Raw genomic sequence first — 22,892 nt, forward strand, 5'->3', positions numbered from 1 at the left:
ATATTTGAACATTACATTGTAGTTTTGGGCCTGGTCGTGCTATTGGGAGTAGCGGGCCCTAGTGGCCATTATTGTGAATCCCACCCATACTTTTGGTAATGTACTTGTTGTTTGTTAGATATTGTGTCAATAGAGAGGGAGTTTGATTTCCCTAGTTATGAATGAAACCCTACACACAATTAAAGAAGTGAATGAAGAGAATAGGAATAGGAATTTTTACATGGAAAACTTGATAATGGAAAAACCTAAGCCCCGCTGCTTAGTTGAAGTATCTATCGTTAGTAGTGTATAGGAACTACTATGGCTTCTGTTCTCAAATATTGGAGAAGTTATCAATACAAAGTGAGAAGTAGGTTGTCGTTCGCATCATTTGCATTTGTGGGGCAGTGAGGTTGGCTACTGGGACAGTTATTCTTTGGGGGGTTGGGGATGGGGTGGGGTTGGAGTGAAGGCAACATGATATTGGGCGGATGGAGAAGTCTACGTTAAAAGGTCAGGGAGATCGGTGATGATGGCTTAGATAATATTCCTTATGGAATTGAAGCTTGCCTGAACTAAAGGTGGTGTCAAGTGAGGTTACCGAGAATGGTTGGGTTGATCCTCTTCTTATAAGAGAAGGCAAACGAGAACTTAATGTGATGAACAAAGTTGTGCACCAGGATAATTCTTTTTAGGAGGCAAAAGTGACATATTTCTGGTTGATGGACCGGATGATTTGGAACTTTGGGTAGACTGTTGAGTATGGCTTTGATTGCCACCTTCTAGAGTTGGAGGTGGTACGACCTGGAGGGGTTGAGAACAAATTGATTCAAGGTTGTGGAGTCACCTTGCATGGTTAGGTTAATTCTTTTTCTGTTAGAAGAAGGAGACAAGATCATCATGCAATGAACAAGTTAACATAGAAATGTGAGGATGGCCATGAAGGATTGCTGGGATGATCCTCTTGGAAGTGAAGATGACATGACTTTGGTGTGGCAAATTATTTAAGCCAAAGCATCAAGGACCTGTCCTTGGAGATGAAGGCCTCATGACACGAATGCTTTGGACAATGCAATGCTTGAAGGTCGTGTGATTGACGGTGGAAATATAGATAATTTTAACTATGGTGGCAACGCAAATTATATGTGAAGCATGAAATGAAAGATGAAAGCCATGGAGGCGATTGAAGGCATTTATAATGGTTCTCATTATTATGGCATAAATGGCACAATATGAAGGCGAAGGATGAGGCAACAAAAGAAGAATATGGCGATGACCGAGAGTAGTTTGGATGTTTTTTTTTTGTGAAAGTATAGGCTACATAACTTTAAGTCTATGGGAAAGACGATATAGAAACGTCATTGTAATAATCATAATAAAAAATAATTAATATGTTGATTCAAAATAACCCTCGAGGTGGTTTTATCATTAGGTGATGCAGGGGGACAAACAAGATTCATTTGTTCTTGTTAGAGACAAAGTGAGCAAGAGATAGAGAAAGAGAGTGGGAGAGGAAGAAGTTACTGTGTAACGAAGGGTTGCTTGCTTTTCTTATTGGAGATTCGTCGCCATTGGCAGAAGTTAATGCTAAGGGCTTTGTATATGAAGATCAAGAGAAGGAGCATCATTCATAGGAGGGATTCGAGCGGCGATGCGTGTAGGAGGTGAAATTGACGCCGTTGTTGTAGCCCTATGGTTTCGACTAAGTTTGGAGCAAAGCTGTTTGCGGCTTTTGTGCGAAGTAGAATAGAGCGAGCATGCTTCTGTGTGCAAGGGAGGAAGGCGAAATGACCCTCATTTGTAGGATATAGGGATTGAACTGAGCGCAACATCTTGTGCGGCTTAGAACAGAGGAGAGCTTGTGCGCGCAACTTGTGCAAGAGGCAGCGAACCTAGCTTTAAGAAAGCAGGAAGGCAATTTTGTGTGAGAGGTGGAACTAAGCTTATAACGGTAAGGGTTTATATAAGCTATTTTGTTTAATTAAATAAATGCCTATACAATTATATTCAATTATATAAATTAATATTTATTTTTATGAATTACTAAGAGATTGAGTTAAAGGACAAGAGAGATTGAGGATAGTGCATTAAAGGAGAAGATAATGCGGTAAGAATTATGGGTTTTTTATTGGAAGTAATCAATTAATTTAAAATTTTATTAACAATAAGGTTATGTTTTGAACCATACAATTTTGTGTGCGAGTTCGACGAACAAATACATTGAATGAGAGAAAATGTATGATTAGGGTTTTATTAAAATTACAAAATATTTAGTAAGTTAATTGTATATATTAAATGTTGATATTAGGATTTACTAAATAAGGGATTAAATAACTTCCGATTCTAAGGATTTGTGAGTTTGCATTGAGAATTTTGCAAGAGGACAAAGAAGGAAAACAATAAATGTTAGAATTCTCATAATTAAGCCAATGTAATATTTAAATTCATTTTAAGTTATATGTGTTAAGTATTATCTTATAAATCAATTTCAAGAATTCAATTTAAGAAAACACAAGTTAAAGAATTTGAAAGGATCATTCATAAAGTGAAATCAAGGTGAGTAATTATTACTTTGTTTGCGTTAAATTAAGTTCTTAAAAATTTTATTTGTTATACTGACTAACAACACTCTCATAACTGGATGAACATAAGCGAAAATGATCTTCATGCTTCGTGGTTTCAATTTTTATCTTTTCCACAACATTAAATGAGAATTCAAATGAAATTAAATATGGAAATAAATGAAATAGAAGTTAAATAAAAAATAAATGATTAAGTCTAGCAGGAGTCACCCCTTATTGTACAAGAAAGAGATGTTATTATAGTCGTGCACTTTAAAGGAAAATGCAATGAAAATGATTGTATCTTTATGACACAAAATATAAAAAAAATGAAAATTGTTGTACTTTTGCTATATAAATTGGAAAAGATTTTGAGAGTGCTTTTTGAGATAATTTCTGAAAGAAAAATGACATGAAAAAAAGAAAAATATTAAATGAAAATGAAAATATAATTTATAAGATGATTATGTAAAAATTTTATAAAAATGAAATATTCAAAGTTTATTTTATGATCAATATATTTTTTTGAACATTCGTGGTAAACATATGTCTAAAATTTTAATGCATAATAAAATAATAATTATTCATAAAATTCCTTAAAACTTAATATTTTGTTTAAGTATCATTTTTAGGAAGAGGTTTGCTAGATTGATATGGCTGATAGTTGAGAATTTATTTACAAGAGAAGAGACACTGTTGGGGATAGATAACAGCCTGCTTGTTTTTTTGTTTTGTTGCTTTTAATGTACTATTTGTGCTATTGTATTATCGAGTAATCAAATTTATTTATTAGAAGGTTGCTTATATGTGTATTGTGGATTTAGTCACTCATTTCTATATGAAAATTATTGTGGACTATTATTAATATTTATAAATGCTTTTCACTTTTCGAGTGTCCCTATTTGCCTTAGTTAATTCTAAGTTATCTGTCCAGATCGTGATTGCCATGCAAGTGATTGACAGTCATGACAATTATTCTAAGCGGATAAGGGACTAATGACTTGAAGCTAGTGAGCGATTGAGGGTGCTAGGATATTCCTTTTTCTGAAACAAGGGAAGATGGATGACCGACATTTAACAAACAATTGACTGTTGTTAGAACAACCTCCCTCTTGAAAATGTTTAGTGATTGAATAATCCTAAGTTGCTACTTGATTGAAAGTGTATTGGATTATCTCTATATTGAAAGTAGGCGGCAATTAAATCATTCGAAGTCGGTGGGTGCAGCAATGTTGGGTAATCCTCTTGAAATAGGGGATTGATTGACCCGAAGTTGGCACATAACTGGTTTCATAGGTTTGAAGGTTATATGCACAAGCCATTGTCTGTATTCAGACCAGCTCTCATTGTAAATAGTGAATGAACTGCTTTGACTAAATCAGTTAATATCAATTTTTTATTTTCCGGCTAAATCAGATATAACTATCTTATACCTTTTTGTCTGCGAGCATGCCGTATTTGCATCAGAACTTTTAAAATTTTTTTCCTCCGCAATATGCTCATGAATTGATGAAAAAGTAGATGTTTAACTGCTTATACACCATCTAAATCATGGTCTTTCAGAATTGATGGATCGGCAGTAGATATTAGAAGCCTAGTTTTTGTTTACATTGTAAAGGTAAATTCTCTCTGTAATCTACTATGCAATGTCTGTTACTTCAGGTTATTTAGATAAATGGCCAAAATCAATACCTCTATTCCTAAGTGAATGACAGACGGTGCTTGATCTTATTTCTCACAAATCAATAATCGGTTGTTTATTTTGGCTAAACAATTTGAAGACCTTTTTTAGTTTATGACACTGGTATTATTGAGAGAAATTGCGGACAAAATTGACCGCGTGCAAGTGTTTTCATAAATAATGAAGAATGTTTGAATTGTGACTTGGAGGCATTTCTTAGTTGCAGTAATTGTCTTGCATGGCTGCTTAAAATTGTATTGTCTTTCTAATTTCTATCTTTCATTATTTAAGCTTTTGTCAAATTTAATGATCATCATGTTGAGATTTATGAAATGAAAGTATGCTAGATGCGGAGAGAGTTTGATGGGCATTTTGATTTGCACAAATTCTTAATTTTTTGCGACTTCTAGCAGCTTGCCACTTTCTTTTATTGCTACTTTCCAGTAAAGGTTTAAGGATCTTTTGTTGTTTAGTCGAAATAGAGGATTAAGTGGACACCCCTAAAATATGCAGCGAGAATGGTGACATGATCATTAGCGTTAGAAATTAAGTTTCATATTTCTGGAAGTACTTTTGGATTCGTTGATTAAAGTCACTGCTCATGTTAGCTAAAAGTGGCTTCTTCTTCAAATGTTATCATGTTTGCACACATTTAGGTACATTGTGCATTTCTAGCGTTTCATATACAGACTTGCAATGTCTGTCATATTTATTCTCTATGAATATATTTATTTGTTTTGTTAACTTCCATTGTTTGTAATGTAAAGTTTTGGCATTCCGAGTTTGTAAGGCTGCTGTATGTCTATATGTGTCTATTTAAACAAAATGTTGCTCATTGAAAAAAGTTCCAATAGAAGTTCAGTTTCTTGTAAACTTTTTGATCTTGTATAAACATTTTGTCTTTTACATGCAGGTATCTTACTTCCCCTGGATCAGGTATGCTCAATCTTCAATTTTATTAGGTTTATTATCTGACCAGCTTGTTATCAAAGTATATGGTTGGAAACACTAAAGTTGGAACTATTTTCAATCTTTTATTTGATAGAATGTGAATATAAGTTAATTCAACATTTGGAACTGCTCTTCATACAGATGGATTGGTCTTCATTTCTAGGGAGGGGAATCTCTCTCTCTCTCTCTCTCAAAATCAAAATTATTGTGGGAGGGTGTGATATGCTAAATGTTATCTTTCTTACATATTTATCATTTGTACTGGACCTTATCTTCATTTAGATGGATTTTATTCCATTTCTAAAGGGCAGAGCTGCTTTCTCCTTTTTTTAAGGAAATAATAAGAATTATTATGGGTGAATGTGATATGCTATGTGATGCTTCATTTCAGTTACCTGGGGGAACCGAAGAGAGGGAGAGGAAGCGAGGAGTTTGGAAACCGAAGAGGGGGGAGACGAAGCGAACAATCGAGAACTTTGAGGTTACTTTTGTGTATAAAATGATGCGTAGGAGGGGCAGCAATGGCGAGATTGACTTACCTGAGAGTCGAACAATGCGTGCGTGGACCAATGACCGTATGGTAGGGCTTGCACCTAGTTAGCGTCGTGGACGATGACGTTTCTGTCTAGTAGAGAAGGAGGCTGCGTTGATGTCAAGTAGAAGAGGAGCCGACATTGGGGCCGTGCGACCGATGGAAGGAAGATGAGAGGAAGAGTCTTCGCGTGCGGTAGGAGTCGATTCTCGCGACAAAGGAGGAAGAGATGCGACGGGCTGAGCCACGTTTGAACTTGCAGAGGAGTTAGAAGAAGGGAGCCAAAGCTAGAGCTCTCATGTGTGTGGTCCGAATTTTGCTTGTAGTGGAGGGAGGGGATGGTTCCGCGTGCGTTGACTCTCGATCGAGAAAACATAAGGTATGTTTTAATAAAATTTTGAATATATATTGAATTAAAGAAAAGTAAAATAATAATAATAATTAGAATTACATAATAATGTAAATTTAATACTTGAAAAATGTAAAATTAATAGTTAATCAAAATAATAATTAATTAAAGTTTTATAATATGAATATTTATTTTTATTATAGACATCAATTTTAGAAGAGTCGTAATTAAGACAAATCCAAAAATAAATAAATTGTCATTCAAGTGAGTACTCAGGATTTTTAATATATAGTAATATTTTGTTTCTTCTCAACCATTTTGCAAGCAATGATACTTGCATAAGTTTTATTCTGATGAGATATTCTTTTATTTATTGGTCACATTGTTATGAATGTTATATGTTTGTAGCTACTTACTGTGATGCAATTGTTACTGCGATATATATATATATATAGTATATTGAATTGAATGAGATGAGCATATGAATGATATGTTTATATTGACTGCTTGTATGTGCATGATTGACTATGATGAAATCATCTTTTTATTGATATTAGCGGGGGAACGTTAATGTACTCATGTCCATAAATGAAAAGGGACATTGACATTGAAGTACCTTAATTGGTACAACTTTTAGGTGATGCTCTTGTGGCGATTATATAGATATAAAATGTTATAAACATTTTATTGATATAGTAAAATTCATTTAATAATATCATATTATTAAAATATCAAATGTTTATATTGACTTATTAAAAGCTTAACTGATATGCACATTTTTTTTGTATTATTGCACTTTAACAATGCGAGTATTAACTGATTTTTGGTTTGCTCATAGTTGTTTTAAACTAACTTTTCAAGTCTAATTATTTTATTGAAAGACGAGCAACAAAATAGACAATGTTTATAGAAGACACGAACAACCAATAATGAGGTAAATTTATTACTTTAGTTTAATTTCCTTTGTGGCTTTCAATTATTAAATGTTAGTTATAGAAAATAAATTTAGAAAATTTAGTTCTCACCGTATGATCGTCTGTACTTGTCGTAGTTAATGTCAAGCCCGGACCCGATATTGACAAAAGTGGTATAAGAGTAAAGTTCAAGATTAATCAATATAATCTTGTTGAAAAAGCCAAAAAGATAACTATAAGAAAGTTTTAATAAATTAGAAAAAGTTAATTTATATTAATAATTACATCCATTCAGGCATAGAATACACCTGAAATTATAGAAGATGAAAGTCCGATAGCAAACGATGAAGCACAATCTACTATAAATGTGAACGCGAATGTCCTAACCTAGATGATGGTGACAATGACTCAACTGAGTCAGGAGTCTAAATCACAGTTTATTGGAAGTGATACAGTCTCTGAGAATAAGCACTTGAAGATATTTCAAGATTTATGTCCACCATTATTTAAGGGAACCGAAGATTCAATTTAAGCAGAGAATTGACTGATGCAAATTGAGAAGACATTTATCACGACCTAACATGATGACTTGAAATTAACCAAGTTAGAAACAATGGTAGGACAATATTAATATTTCAATTTCATTCCACATTATTTTTAGAAAACTCCAAATATATAAAAAAGCCATAAATCATCCACAAAGTGTAATATACAAAAGTCAAACATCCGGAAATCACATAATTTGCAGACAACTCTAATTAGCACTTAACAATTTAACCATAATACTAATGAAAATAGTACAAAAAAAGTTATAACCATAATACTTAACAACAGCGGTTCTCATCCTGTAAACTAAATCTCTTCAGTTAGTCATAACAATCTATGACTTTTCTTATCTTGAAAAAAAATATTAATTTTAATTGTAAATTTGACTTAGTGAACAATTATAATCTAATATTCATTAAATTATTAAGTCAATACTATTCATGAACAATAAAAAAAGTGCATTCATTTATTTATAAAATTTTAAACTTTCATGTCAAATTTACCATTACTTGTTTCACTTTAAATATTTATTGTTTGACCTCTTTAAGAGTCATAATAAGATTACTGTCATACTTGAATGTATCATAAAAAAATGTACTCAAAGGTACCATAAGAAATATACTCAAGTGTACCATAAAAAATATACTCAAATGTACCCTCAAATTATATCCAAAGGTATACTTTTATCATTTCTTTTAATTTGCACGGGTACATCACATCCCCTGTCATTACTATCTGAAGGTAATCCTGTATGATTGAAACTTTTACATTTCATTTTCTTTAAATTACCTCTTTTAAAAAAAACATTAAAAATTCATTTTTCTCTCTCATTTCATTTCTTTTCCTTTCAAACTCATCAAATGTATATAATTATAAAATGACTGTTTAAAGTATTACAAAAATTCTCTATCAAATAAACATTTATTTAATACATATAACAAAATAATTACTCAACTTGCTTTTAAAAGACCTCTGAAATATCTATCTCTTCACTTACTTTTTTTCTTGCTTCTTGATGTAACTTGCCATAGGAAGGAAATAGTCCTGAAAAACTTCTTCATTGGCTCCCTTCTGCCTCACCCTAGTATTTTCTCTTATATCATGAGCATGTCTGTCATGACCTAACCATGGTGTTTAAAATTATCAAGGAGAGAACAGGTGGCAGACTGCGGGATTAATCTAGAGTTCTGTTTTCATCACTAAAAAAAATCATTGTGTAAGTGTTAGGGCATTCCTTGGAAGAGACGTGCTGTATGATCTGAATACAATGAAAAATGTGCAAGGGCTGCTACACCGACGCCCGAGTTTAGTGTGAAATAAGCAAAAATTATCACATTAAAGACAGATGCGGGTAAAGAAGTTAGTATATAAAACTAATATTATGATAGAATTTTGGAATATAGGTACTCTCACTGATAAATTAATATAATTAGTTGATATTATGATTTATATAAAGATAAATATCTTATGTGTTCAAGAAACTAAATGGGTTGGAGAAAAGGCTAAGAAGATTGATAACTTATGTTTTAAACTTTGGTATTCAGGTAAGAGTCACACTTGAAATGGTTTAGGTGTAATTATATATAAGAGTTTGAAAGATAATGTTGTAAAAATTAATTGAGTTGAAGGTAGAATTATAGCCCTTCAACATTAGTGCTTATGCTCCTCAACTAGGTTTAGATATAGGTTCTGAAGAAAATTCTGAAATGACTTTGAAGGCTTAATACAAATGATACCTTTGAAGAAAAATTTTTATTAGAAGAGATTTAAATGGACATGTTGGTAGAGTGGTTGAAGATTTAGAAATATTTGTGGTGGCTACAGATTTGGAGTAATTAATGAAAAGTTAGAGCTATATTAGATCTTGCTTTAGCATATGATTTTGTCATTTATTAATACTTTATTCAAGAAAAAAGATGAACATATTATTATTTATAAGAATGAATCTAATAAACACAAATTGATTATTTTCTTATGAGAAGAAGAGATCTTCGAACATGTAAGGATTGTAAGGTCATTCAAAGTGAGAATTTAAATGCTCAACATTGATTATTAGTTCTAGATTTTAAGATAAAGAGTTATAAAATAAAGAATACTATAAATCTTCATCGTAGAATTAGATAAGGGCATCTAAAAGAAATAAATAAATTAATTTTATGAATAAAATTTTAGATTTCAAAATTTGGGATGTTCAAGAAGAAGTAAATTCTATTGAAGAAGTAAATTCTATGTGAGATAAAATAACAAATGCTATTAAATAAGTACAAAAGTTGTATTTGGTGGATCAAAAAAAAGTTTCTATAAAAATTTATTGGTGGTGGAATAATAATATGCAAGAAAAGATAAAATATAAAAAGTTATATTATAAAAAATAGTTGAAATGTAAAAAAAATAGATGAAAATGTTAAAAATATTTTTCATAGAAAAAGATATTCAAAATAGGCGTGTGAGTTATTTTGTTAAACTTTTCAATGAAGTTTTCGGGAAATACTATCGACCTTAGTGATCTCAATATCGTTAATAATAATAAAATGTTTCATTTTTACCGTTGCGTTAATAAAAAGTTGTGGAGGCTTTAAAGAAAACTAAGAGTAGAAAGTCTATAGGATCTAATGATACCCCAATGAAAGTGTGGAAATCTTATGAAATTTGGGAGTTTCTTGGTTTACTAAAGTCTTTAATATTATTTTAAAATATAAAAAGATGCTTGAAGAATGGAGGAGTATTTTGGTCCCCATTTTTTAAGAATAAAGGGGGATGCACAAGAGTGTGCAAATTATAGAGTAATTAATTTGATGTGTCATACTTCATAATTATGGGAGAGGGTAATTGAACTTAGGTTAAGACGTATTACAAAGATTTCTCATAATTACTAAGACGCATTACAAAGATTTCTCATAATCAATTTGTATTTATGCCGGGTAGGCCTACTATGGTAGCTTTAGATTTATTGAGAGGTTTGGTGGAGAAGTTCAGAGATAATAAGGAGGATCTACATATGATTTTTATTGATTTTGAAAAAGCTTACGATAAGGTTCCATAAGAAGCTTACGATAAGGTTCCAAGAGATATCCTTTGGAGAGTTCTTGAGAAGAAAGATATTGTTACGCTTTTATTCAAGTCATTAAAGATATGTATACAAGAGCTATTACTTGTTTTCGAACAGAAGGAGGATTAACCAAATATTTTCCTATTTCTGTTGGTTTACATCAGGATCTTTTTGCTGTAGTTATGGATCATCTTATTGGACACTTACAGGAGGATGTATCTTGGTGTATGCTTTTTGCTGATGTTGTCCTTCTCGTAGATAAGACGAGATAAAAAGCTCAGGAAAAACTTAAATTATGGAGGTTTACCTTGGAGTCTAAAGGCCTTCGTTTGAGCAGAGCTAAAATTGAATACATGGAATGCAATTTTAGTAGTAGTAGCTCTAGTGACAGAAATGTAACTATGGGTGATCAAATTATTAAAAGGCGTGAACGCTTTAGATATTTCGGGTCTATTGTTCAAAGTGGTGGTGATATTGATGGGGATGTTATTAGTAGAATTCAAGCTAGTTGGTTGAAGCGTAGGAATGCTTCGGGCCTATTGTGTGATAGATAAGTACTGCTTAGACTGAAAGGAAAATTTTATAAAATGGTGGTGGAACCTGCAATGCTCTGTAGTGCTGAATGTTCGCCTTTAAAAGAGAAGCATAAAACTAAGTTAAGTGTTGTCGAGATGAGAATGATTATATGGATGAGTGGCTTTACACTTAAGAAACAAAATGCGAAATGAATATATCCGTGGGTCGGTGTTGCTCCTGTGATGGACAAAATTAGAGAGAGTCCTCTTAGATGGTTTGGTCACATTAAACGCCGACCATCTGATGATTCGATTAGAAGAGTAGATATTTTAGATTCGACTTATGTTAGATTCGACTTATTAAGAAAGACAAAGGTAGACCTAGGACGACTTGGGCATATTGTATAAAAAATGATCTTAGTGAAAAAGGATTCATGAGACTTCATACATATCTTCTTAATGAGGTGTTTAAAAGGGTTAATGAGATTCTCAATGAATATGCAAGGTGCATGAGACTTCATACATATCTTCTGAAGGCCTTTTTAGTAGATGCACTCAACTTGAAGAAGCTTAGACAAAGAACGTGATATACTTATCACAATTAAAGGGGTTTAGCTATGCATCATATTTTTATGTTGATTAGATAGCCAAAGACAAGCTTGATCCTTAATCCAAGCAATATTACTTCATTGAATATTGAGGAGATGATTTCAGCTATTTAAAATAAATTTGTAGTGTAAAGACATTTTAAACATTGTTGCAAAAGAAATTCTTACTCCAGAGCATATTGAATTAGAAAAGCCACCTATTCTGGATCAAAGATAGGAAATGGTGCGAGAAAATGAGGAGCTGCATGAGCTTAGCACTCTTGTGACCTAAATCTGAAGGCCACTGAACTTGCAAGCCTGCTTACCTCTTTCACTTTGTTATTTGTTGCTCACTGGTGCAAGAGAGCTCAAGCAGTACAATGAAGCCGTATAAAGGCTTGTCTGGTGGGAGTTTTCTATAGAAGTATAGATATAGTCCCTTCGAATATGAAGGAATTACAAAATAAATGTATATGCTAAATAAATGTAAAATATACTAGAGAAAAGGTGTAATGATGTGTTTGTTGTAAAGTATTTTCAACCAAACACACACGCGCACACACACACAAATAGAGATAGAGATAGAGGGAGAGTGAGAACAAGATATTTTCTCTTGCTCTTAAATTGATGACATTTCACTTAGTGACAAGTTTTCTAGTGGAGGAAGGTTTATGTCTTGAACAGAAGGATAAACTGACAACTTCTCTCCTTGTTAATATGGATTGATACAACTACATAGTTCAACCAAAAGACTTTTTTGAATCATCAAAATTCTTTTTGCGTGCAATGTTAATAAAAGCCTATATAACATGAAACATTGCCTATAGATGGGTTAATGAACACGGACTGAATTATGTAGATGCAACACCAATTATTATCGTTTTCAAAGAAATTAAAAAAGTCTATATTATTCTATTATCGTATATTGATGATATGTAATTGGAAGGAATCTTTTGAAAGATTGATAATATGAGAAAACAGTTGTGAATGAAGTTTGAAATGAAAGATTTTGGAGAAAGCCGCAAGGATTCTTTGGATAAAAAGAGATCACAAAATGGATAACTTAAAACTTTTACATTTATATTTTATTGTAAAGTTTTTTTTCTTTCATTGTAAAGATGTTTTACCTGTTTAATGTAACAAGAGCAAAGAAAATAAGTATGCCTCACACCGGCCACCTAAGACTTAAAAAAAAAATGCCAAAAATTGAAGATGAAAAGAAGTACATGATAGAAGGCCCATAAACTTTAGTTGTTGGATCACTAATGTTGAGGTAATCTTCCCAAGACAGTGTATTGCATAAGTAGTGGAAATGGTTTGTGGATGCATGTTTAATTTGAGAAAAGAATAGCAGGCAGATGTGAAGTAGATTTTGTGCTATGTTAGAGGTATAATCAATTATTTTTTAAGTTTAGGAGGACCACTTAAAATTTTTGGGCTATATTGATTTAGGTGTAGACCCAAATACAGAGTACAATTGGGTAAATTTATATTTTGGTTGGCATCATAATTAATTGGGTGTCATGATTATGGAAGATAATCACAATATCAATCTTGAAAGATGAATATATACAGTCACTTTAGCTAGTAAGGAGATTGTCTGGTTCAAAGCTTTTTGAAGGACTAAATAGGTCACAAGAGGATTATGTATTCTTTTATGGCAACCAAAATGCCTTTTATTTGGCAAACAACATTGCCCTCCACCCTTAGGCAAATTACATGCTACATATACGGTATGACCACAATTTGAGCGTAGGAGGCGCCCCACCACATTCTAAGATAAGTAGATATAAAACTTCAACGATATGCTCGCAAAGTTGGTACCGAGAAATTAGTCAAGATTTTGCGAAGCTTTAATAAATTTCCATGAATGTTGATCTGGAGATGACATATAAAAAAGTATTTTGATGCTGACTGTTAAGTTTGTGTATCAACAATCTCTATTTTTGAGTGGGAGAGTATTACAATTATAGAGTTAAAATCTTCTCCCTTTAAATTTCTACATGCTATGATTGAATTATCTTATTTATTGTAAATATTGGATTTGTTTTATGGTAAACTTTTTTTTTTTTGTTGACAAGCTACAAGTAGTGTTTTAACTCGAGCATGATTGAAGAAATCTTGTAAATATAAATTTAGTAAATATCGAGAGGGTTTATATTTGAAAATGTTTGTTGTGATAATTATAAAATCTTACAAATTTATGATATACTACTTGACAATTCATTTCATGCTTTGATTTTTAATACTAGGAGATCCTTAAATCCATTACAAGAACAACAACAACAACAACAAGCCTTTTTCCCACTAAGTGGGACCGACTACATGAATCTTTTATCTCCATTGTGTTCTATTGAGTGCATATTTTCATATAATTTTAATAAATTAAGACCATTTTTAATTATTCCTAAGTCTTTTTAGGTTCACCTCTGCTTTTCTTAACATAAGTCGAATCTAAAACATTTACTCTCCTCACCGGATCATTAGATGATCGATGTTTAATGTGAACAAACCATATAAGAGACTTTCTCTAATCTTGTCCGCTACTGGAGCTGCACCATCCATATCACGAATATATTCATTTCACATATTTTCTCTAAATGTCAAGCCACTCATCAACCTAAGCATCTCATCTTATGAATACTTAACTTTGTTTTATGCTTCTCTTTTAAAGGCTAACCTTTTGCCATAGAGAGTTGTAGGTCTCACTACTTGTTAGGTCTTTTCAAGAGATAACATTTGCATTAATTGTTTTAGGTTATTTTAGAATTTTTCTTTTGAACGTATATCTTAACCTATTTGAGGAGCATAAACACTTCTAACATTAAAAATCTCAGTATCAACAATAAATTTTATAGCTGTAATTCTACCTCTAATGTTATTAGTTTTTACAATATTATCTTTCAAACTCTTATCTATCACAACACCAACACCATTTCTAGTGCGACATTTAAATGAGTGCCAAAATTTAAAATCTATGATATCGATCTCCTTAGCCTTTTATCCAACTCATTTAATTTCTTGAATACATAAGATGATTATCTTTCTATGAACCATAATATTCACTAATTCCTTTAATTTACCTGTGAGAGTATTTATATTCCAAGATTCTGACTTAATATTAGTTTCATGGATTAACTATCACGACACAGCCCGAGAGCTTGGAATTACTAAGGTAGGAGCCGACGATCAGACGGAGGAAACCTATCCAACAGTTTAATTTCTTAACAAAAAATAAAATCCAATGAACAAATGAGCCAATTTATTTTTAAAAAATTATATTTGCAATAGATTATTTATAATTAACTATTTACTTTTAAAGAGAAAATAAATTAAACTTCAATACCTATGAGCTTGCGCTCCACGACGCCTGCACACGTACTCATTGGGATTCATCTAATCTATAACTGATTTTTCTGAAAAAAATATTAGCAACTATGGTTTGAGTTAAAACAACTCAATGAGTAAATGTTTCTAAGTTACAATAGTTCTTATTTTAAAATATTTTTGTAAAAGTGCGACAACAATAAAAGTTGTGCAGTAAACTAGAGTAGTAAAGAGAATTGTTTTATTTCCTTTCATTTAAGTTACACTTTTTCGTAATTGGACGTATACTTTAAAAAAGTATACATTTAAACATTTCGAACCTACAATAAAGGCATATAATTATTTTTATTTTTGTTTTCAATTCGTGTACAAGTACACTGCATTCCCCTGTTAGTACTATCCAAGAGTGACTCTCATATGCATGCATATATCATATTTTATTCATTTTTTATTTTGTATTTAACCTTTAAAAGAAAACTTATATTTAAAATTTAAAAGAAAACATGTACTTTTGCATTTAAAATAAAAGTTGAGAAAACAGTAAATAAACATAACTATTGCAAAATAAAGGCATATACCCACCTCAATGATGTAGTCAAATTGTCTTTTGCTCAATCAGTCTAAACTTTTGGGTGCACCTATAGGAACAATTTAAACTATACCTGTTATATCATTCGTTAAGATATTAACATTTCATAAATTAACTTTCATAATTCTATTTTAAACGACATTCTAAATTTTTTTTGGCATGTTTCATTTAAGAACAACATTGTCAGGCCTTAAACTTAGGTTTTTAGCGTTCTTAAAGTTTTAATTTTGCTTAACAATAATTGATTAGGAAAATGACATTTAATTATTAAAATTAATCATCAGACTTGAATTTCCTATCTTTGACAAGGTTTTACCTTGCTTTAGCCTCCTCGATGATTATCTTTTAAAAAATTAAGCCCCATTTTGTTACAATTTTGATTATCTAAATTAAATTTGGACTATCATATTTAATAATTACAAAATAAAAAAAAAACAATTAAACCATTACATTACATTTCCTCTGTTTGCCCTAAGCCCTTCAAACCGAGCAGATAAGGGTTCGGTCGAGCCCTCCCTCGCACGCAGAAGGATCCCACTAGCCTTCCTTCTCCATCCTCCTCTGCAAGCTGCACGATAGGCTCCCGCCGACCCTTTCATCCTCTCTCAGCTCTCGATCGAGATTCCTACAAGCTGCACGAGATCTCCTTCCTCTTCTTTTCACTCAGGTAGGCCACAGGAGCTGCACATAGTGTCTCACGAGCCACTCGAGCACTCCAGATAGTCAATCAAATGTCCTGTTCTTCTTCATACTTTTCTTTGATGCTCGGGGCACTCGACAGAGCCTCTTGAGCTCTTGTCACACTCCCGCACTCGAGAGAATGGGAGGAATTTACTATTTCCAAGCCGGACGTCTCCTTTTCCTCCTTCCTCTTCTTCCTCTACTGCTTCTTCTTCTTTCTCTTACTTTTCCTCGATTTCTTCTTCGTTCTTCTTCTTCTGTTTCTCACGGCTCCCTCTTTCTCACACGACTCTTGCTCTTGCTCTCGCATCCCCTGCCTCTCTTGCTGGGTTCGAATAAGGGGAGTTGAGGAAAAATCTATCTTAATGCTCCCATGAGCGATGGGGGTCTCCCTTGAACGATACTTGCACATAGGGTTGTTAAAAAGGCTCGTTCGACTCGTTAAGTAGGTCAGCTCGACTAGTTCGTTAAGTAAATGAGCCGAACACGAATAAATTTTTTAAGCTTGAATTATAAATGAGTCGAACATTAACAACCTTTTGTTTGACTTGTTTTAGCTCGAAATAAAGAAATTATATATATTATTTATATTATAATATATTATATATTTATATCTAATTTTAAATCATAATAACTCTGTGGTCATGTGATTCCATGCCTTCTATTAAACAAAGTTGGTGTAGGTTCGAATCCAACATCTTATATCTATTTTTTCAATTAATTTTAACGAGTCAATTTTGAGCCGAATACGAACTATAATATTTAAATTGAGCCAAACACGAACACATTGTTCATGAGCTAATTTCAAACACAAGCAATTTCGAGCGAGCCGAACAGAGCCAAGCCTAAGCCCGCTTGTTTACAACCTTACTTGCACAACAGGTGTCATTACCAACTAAGTTTTTTTTCTTGTTATTTTAATTAATTTAATTTATTTATTTTTTAAATATGATTATTATTACACTAATTTCTCTGCCTGCATCCATCCGTGATGAGAGTACCCTTGCTTATTTGACACTACTTGGACACCAGTGTAGCAGCATTGCACACTTTTTAATATATTCAGACCATACAACGCCTCACTTATAGGGGATGCCCTAACACAAAATAGAATAAAAACTATTTGGTGAGATTTAAGCTCAAATCTTGCCTAAAATAGAATAAAAAAAAATGAGATTTAAGTTTTATAGGGTCTTATAATTAATCTAATGTTATCAAACTTGTATCTAGTTAATAGTACGAGAAGAATCTCGAAAAGAAATGTTTTATATCTCATAGAAGCAAGACAAGTGAGAGAAAAGGAAGAGGGGGACCCCATTCGATAATAAGATTGATGTATGTCCTAACTGTCCGAGGGAAGAAGTTTGCAGCAGCTTTCTTTATTGTTTTCCTCCTTTATCGTTCCATTTTTTCTATCCTACAGCAGGAAATTGTTCTCTCATTGCTTAGCTACAACCAATGCATGTTATCTTCATTAAAGATAACACGTGGATGCACTTTCGCAAATTGTTAACTCTAAATCATATCTATATATGAAAATAAATCCACAAAGCAGTCCTTTTATAGCTCGTAAGAATATTTGATCCCTATGTTATGGATATAAGCGACTATCACCTAATCATATAACAATTGTCTTTTCTTTGTGGTTTCTATTACATTTTCTCTCATTTTAATTTGATTTTTATTCAAAATTTTATTACTATTTCAACTTTGCATAACATTTTTTCTTTGCTTATGCCAAGTGGGAGATACTGCGAGACCATATTGCCGACATTAGCAAGGCCTTGATGGAGCATGCTTAGCATCAAAATTGTGGTCGTTTTCGAATCCAGGGTATGTGAATTTTGACTCGATGGTTTGCTTGTATACAGTAGAATATGATCTAGGCTTCCTTTAGCCAACCGTTATAGAAGATGCTTGTAGTATCATTAGTGTTTCTTGCTTTTTGTAAAGGAAGCTGCATGCACTTCTGCTGCATGTTGAAACTTAACCTGTGGATCTCTTCATCCTTTATTAAGTTGAATTTATTTAGGGGCTTGAAATTAGGATTTTGCTTTTCACTTACATTGAGAATTTGGTTGAATAGTTTGATTTGAGCTCAAACTGCACTGAATAGTTTTATTCATTTTACTAGAATATTGAGAATTAGATTGGTTAGTTTGATTTGAGGTCAAACTACGCCAAAAGCAAAATTTTCCCATCCACTTGGACGATAGATTTGTAAACTTTTCAATTACCATTATTCAATCCATCCATTCAATTCATTGTAGGTAATCATGGTTAATTTTTTTAATCAGTGTCTTTAAAAATGCTTAGTATTAATCAAATTCTTTTAAAATATATAGGAGAATTGAAAGGAGCAGCTTTTCATATATTAGGAGAAAATTGTGGCCCATCTCATCTATGATTTTGTTTTGCTTGAATGATTTGGCCCCATTTCATTGGAAGCATTTACAATGCATAGTTAATCAAATGTAGGCAATTTAAATTTTCAAAATTTTGGCTGAAAGATAAATAAATGTCTAACTTTTTGGAATTTTTTATTAGCTTATTTTGTGTGAGTTTTAAATATATTAAATATTTAAAGCACCTCCATCTCTTCCATTCATTGCTGGCCTCCATTGTTCATTATCAATCACAACTGTTGGCTATAATCTCTTGCGAGAAGCACAATAGTCTCACTGGCCAACACGGTTGGCAGCCACACTTGTCGTCGGCATTGTCGGCCATTGCTATCAGCGGTTGTAATTGATGCTCACTACTAGCCATCGTTGTTGATCGCCAACTTCCATTGTTGCCACCATGTGTTGTCATTATTGGCAACAGTCGATGTCTCCATTGCCAACCATTGTTGCTGTGAGCCGCTACATTATCGGCCCTCATATAGTTGCCCATCACACTGTATTTTAAATATTAGTTTTATTTTACAAGCAAATAAACATAGAAAAATAAGGACCTAAATTTCTTTTATGAGCAGTAAAACTTGAGGAAAATATTTTAAATACAACAAATTTAGTTTTCAAATTTATTTGTTTAAATTAGCTGGTCAAATTTTTAGTAGTCAATAAGGTTTTTGTCACATCCCAATTGGCATAGAGAATATTTGATACCATAGGATGTGATGAAAGGATTGATTTTAACTTCTAAAACAAGTTCAAATATGTTTTGTGTTCGCAAAAGAAAAATTATTTACTAGTAGTTACTATGATCATAAAATTATGCAATGGAAGATGAATAATATTTTATTTCATTTATAATCTTTAAAAAGAGTAAATGAAAGGAGTAGAAATATAATAACAAATAAAAAAAAAAAAAGAAGGAAAAAGAAAGAAACAACAATATAGTCAAATTTACTCGAAGCCAATATAAGAAAAAGGAGATTTACCGTATATAAAAATCAAATTAACTTTTATGGGTAAAATTTTGGTTTCTATGGCAATGGTGCACCAAACATTTTGAGAAAATCTATTGAGAAAAAGTTATAATGATAGAGTTTAATAATTCAAACCTCAAAAAAAAAAAAAAAATCCTCTTAAATTATTAGCAATGCAGCACTCGGAGATGCAACATGAATAAAAAATGCATGAATTATTGTATAATAATAGGTAATTAATACCACATCATCATGTTACAATAATATTTCATTGTTTATGATGTTTTTAGTATGGTAATGTTTATTATTATTTGCACGATAAATTATATCCAATGTATATTTATTCTAATATTTCCATATACAACCTGCTTAAATATAACCAAATATTTCCAAATATAACTCATTAGTTATTTATTCATTACATTATTCTTTTTTTTAAATTTATATTTAGTTCTATCAAGACATTTTAAAATTAAAAACGTAAACATCAACCAATGAGCAGTTGATAGTTCTCAAATGAATTGTTATGTTGCGGCTCATTGATTCAGCTAGCCAATTTTCATAAGGGCTTCATTGAACTTACACTTCATTGCATCATGAGCAAGTTTTTCAACCCATGTTTTATAACCAAATGATTAATAGCATTTACATATTGTAACATGAGTGATGAGTTGTAGGAATATATTTTATTGCCTTTAACAAAGCTAATTTATGTGGAAAGCATACCTTGCTCCATTAGAAATTAATTCAATAGAAATTTATATAACAATAAATCAAGGTAAATTATTCATATAACATTTTATTTTATTTTGAATATTAAAAAGGTTTTGCAGGTATATGTATAGCAAATAATTGATTATTAATAATATATTTGTTAGGTAGCTATTAAAAAATATAAAAAATAATATCTTGCTGGATTCAAAATTATCCTGTGGTACATGCCCAAAGCATAGAACGGTAGGAAACCGGGAGAGAGAGAGAGAGAGAGAAAGAAGAACGGAGAATGATGCCAAAATTGTTCCCAGTGGGGCAAAGTTGGGGGTGTTACTTGGACTCTCAGACCCATTTTATTATCAAAAGAAAGTTTACAGGAGAAGTGGAGTGCCAAATTTCATGAGTCCCCTTATATATAAAAAAGTAATAATTATAGATTATAGGAGGACAAATATAAAAATACAAATTTGCCCCTTCGTTGGCACCTCTTCTTGTGCCTTACACCATTTTGTACAAAGGTGACTCCTATTCACATATTTGGATCTGCCCAACAAGGCGGTCGACCGATGGGATGAGGTCGACTGACAGACTGTGGTTGGCAGACGGACTGCGTTTGAAGACGGATCGAGATCGGCAAGTGGACTGCGGTTGGCAAATAGACTGTAGGTCGATAGACGAACTGTGGTCGGCACACAGACAGTAGGTTGGTAGACAAACTGTAGAACGGTTGACGGATTGCGATTAACAGACGGACTGCATTGGACAGACAAATAGTAGTCGGCACTTTTCAGTCATACCAAATCAGGTGGTTGTCTAGTCTCTACTAACATCAGATCTCGTTTAGATATGCATAGGCACTTTTCAGTCATACACATCTCTGTTTAAAAAAAATATATTTTTCCTACAAAAATAGAAATTACTTACATCATGTATGCTATATAAAAATCCAAACCTATTTGAGATTCAAGCAATTTAAGGAAGATTTACATGCATACCACTCATTTTTTATGCATTTACATATCTAACACTTAAACTTCGATTTTTGCTCATGTCGCCTTTCTAAAAGGGATCATATCTGCTCTGCTCCTCTTTGGCACCTTTAGTCACCCGAGCAGCTCACTCCTGGAACATAAGCTTTATTATGTTTGGTGTGTTAGGGTTGAAGTCCTTTTGTATACACGAGTTATCTCCATTGCGTTTTACCATTGTACCCTTGCCTAATATTATAAATACGGGAGGCTGTGTCTTGTAATAGTAAGAAAGAATTATTAATCACTTTTTTGTTTTTGTGAATGATTCTCCGTCCCTTCTTCTTATTATGAGTTTGATCATGTTATTAGAGCCTTCAGTCCATCAACTCCTCTGATCTTCAAGAATCTCTTCTTTTGTGCTTTCTTTGTTCTCTTATTCATCTAGTTCGTTTCTTCAAACCAGCACATTATGGATTCATCCTCTCCAAATCTCTCTCAAATCAATCCACAATCTTCCAACTCTCACACAAGGATAAAAGGGACATATCTTCGCACCCCTCAAGTTCTTGAGATGTCCCTCATCAAGACAATGACAAACCAACCTCTTTCTCATAACATTTCTTTAGTTTGGAAGGTCCAGATTCAAAACTGTTTATTGCCAATGGCTTTGAATCCTTTTTAGACCTAGAAACCATCATACCTCCCAGCTCCAGCCAAGAAATCTGCACTCAAGAAGAAAATCCTGAGTATCTTCTTTGACAACTTGTGGATCAAAGTCTTACGACAGCTATAATGTCCACGATCTAAAATTCTATGATCTCATATATCATTCATCTCAACAGCACAACTTTCATACTGATCTTCTTAGAAAGAAAATTTTAGTCAGCCAACAGATTCAGGGTTATTTAACTCCAGAATGAGCTTCATCATATCTTCATGACAAAATAACAACATGATACAATATCTTATCACTGTCAAAACTATGGTTGACAACATAGCCATTGTCAAATCCTAGATTGACAACGAAGATATCATTCTATACGTATTAAATGAATTACCTCCCAATTACCAAGGTTTCAAGATTGCTATTAGGACTCAGCTGAACCCAGTCAATCTTGAAGCCTTCTATTCTCTTTTGTATAGTGAGTAATGCAATTTTGCAAATAAAGCCAACACGATGTCACAACATTCTTCTCGGCTCACATACTACAATGAAGGTACACAAAACAATCTAAAAACCTCTCACAAAACCTTTACCAACAACAATTCTCAGAGTTTCAGCAACAACACCAAGTCAAAACAATCCATCACATGTCAAATTTGTTACAAGAAAGGGCATTCCGTAGCCTAATGCTGGCATAAATCCAACTTGCAATACAAACCCACCATTCCCTTTTTAACAACTGCTTTACACACCAACCTCCAATGTACACCACTAGATTGGATTGTTGATACGGGTGTCACAACACACATCATACCACATATTGAAAAATTGCAACAACCAAAAAAATATCAAGGTACAAAAAAGGTTTTGGTTGGCAATGGGTAAGCCACCGATCACATTTGTAAGGGG

At 32.5% G+C, this 22,892-nt stretch overlaps 1 protein-coding gene across 1 annotated transcript in view; it reads left to right on the forward strand.

Moving 5' to 3' along the window:
* Positions 1-18,321, forward strand: part of LOC110029899 (RNA polymerase II transcriptional coactivator KIWI-like) — a 22,274-nt gene extending 3,953 nt beyond the window's left edge. Inside the window, exons 3-4 of the mRNA XM_020732383.1 lie at positions 5,135-5,157; positions 18,004-18,321. Of these exons, the coding sequence (XP_020588042.1) occupies positions 5,135-5,157; positions 18,004-18,063 (83 nt within the window). The 3' untranslated portion in view covers positions 18,064-18,321. The remainder of the gene's footprint in view (positions 1-5,134; positions 5,158-18,003) is intronic.
* The last annotated feature ends 4,571 nt before the right edge of the window (positions 18,322-22,892 follow it).

Source organism: Phalaenopsis equestris, unplaced genomic scaffold (genome assembly GCF_001263595.1).
Source record: "Phalaenopsis equestris unplaced genomic scaffold, ASM126359v1 Scaffold000609, whole genome shotgun sequence".
Taxonomy (NCBI): domain Eukaryota; kingdom Viridiplantae; phylum Streptophyta; class Magnoliopsida; order Asparagales; family Orchidaceae; genus Phalaenopsis; species Phalaenopsis equestris.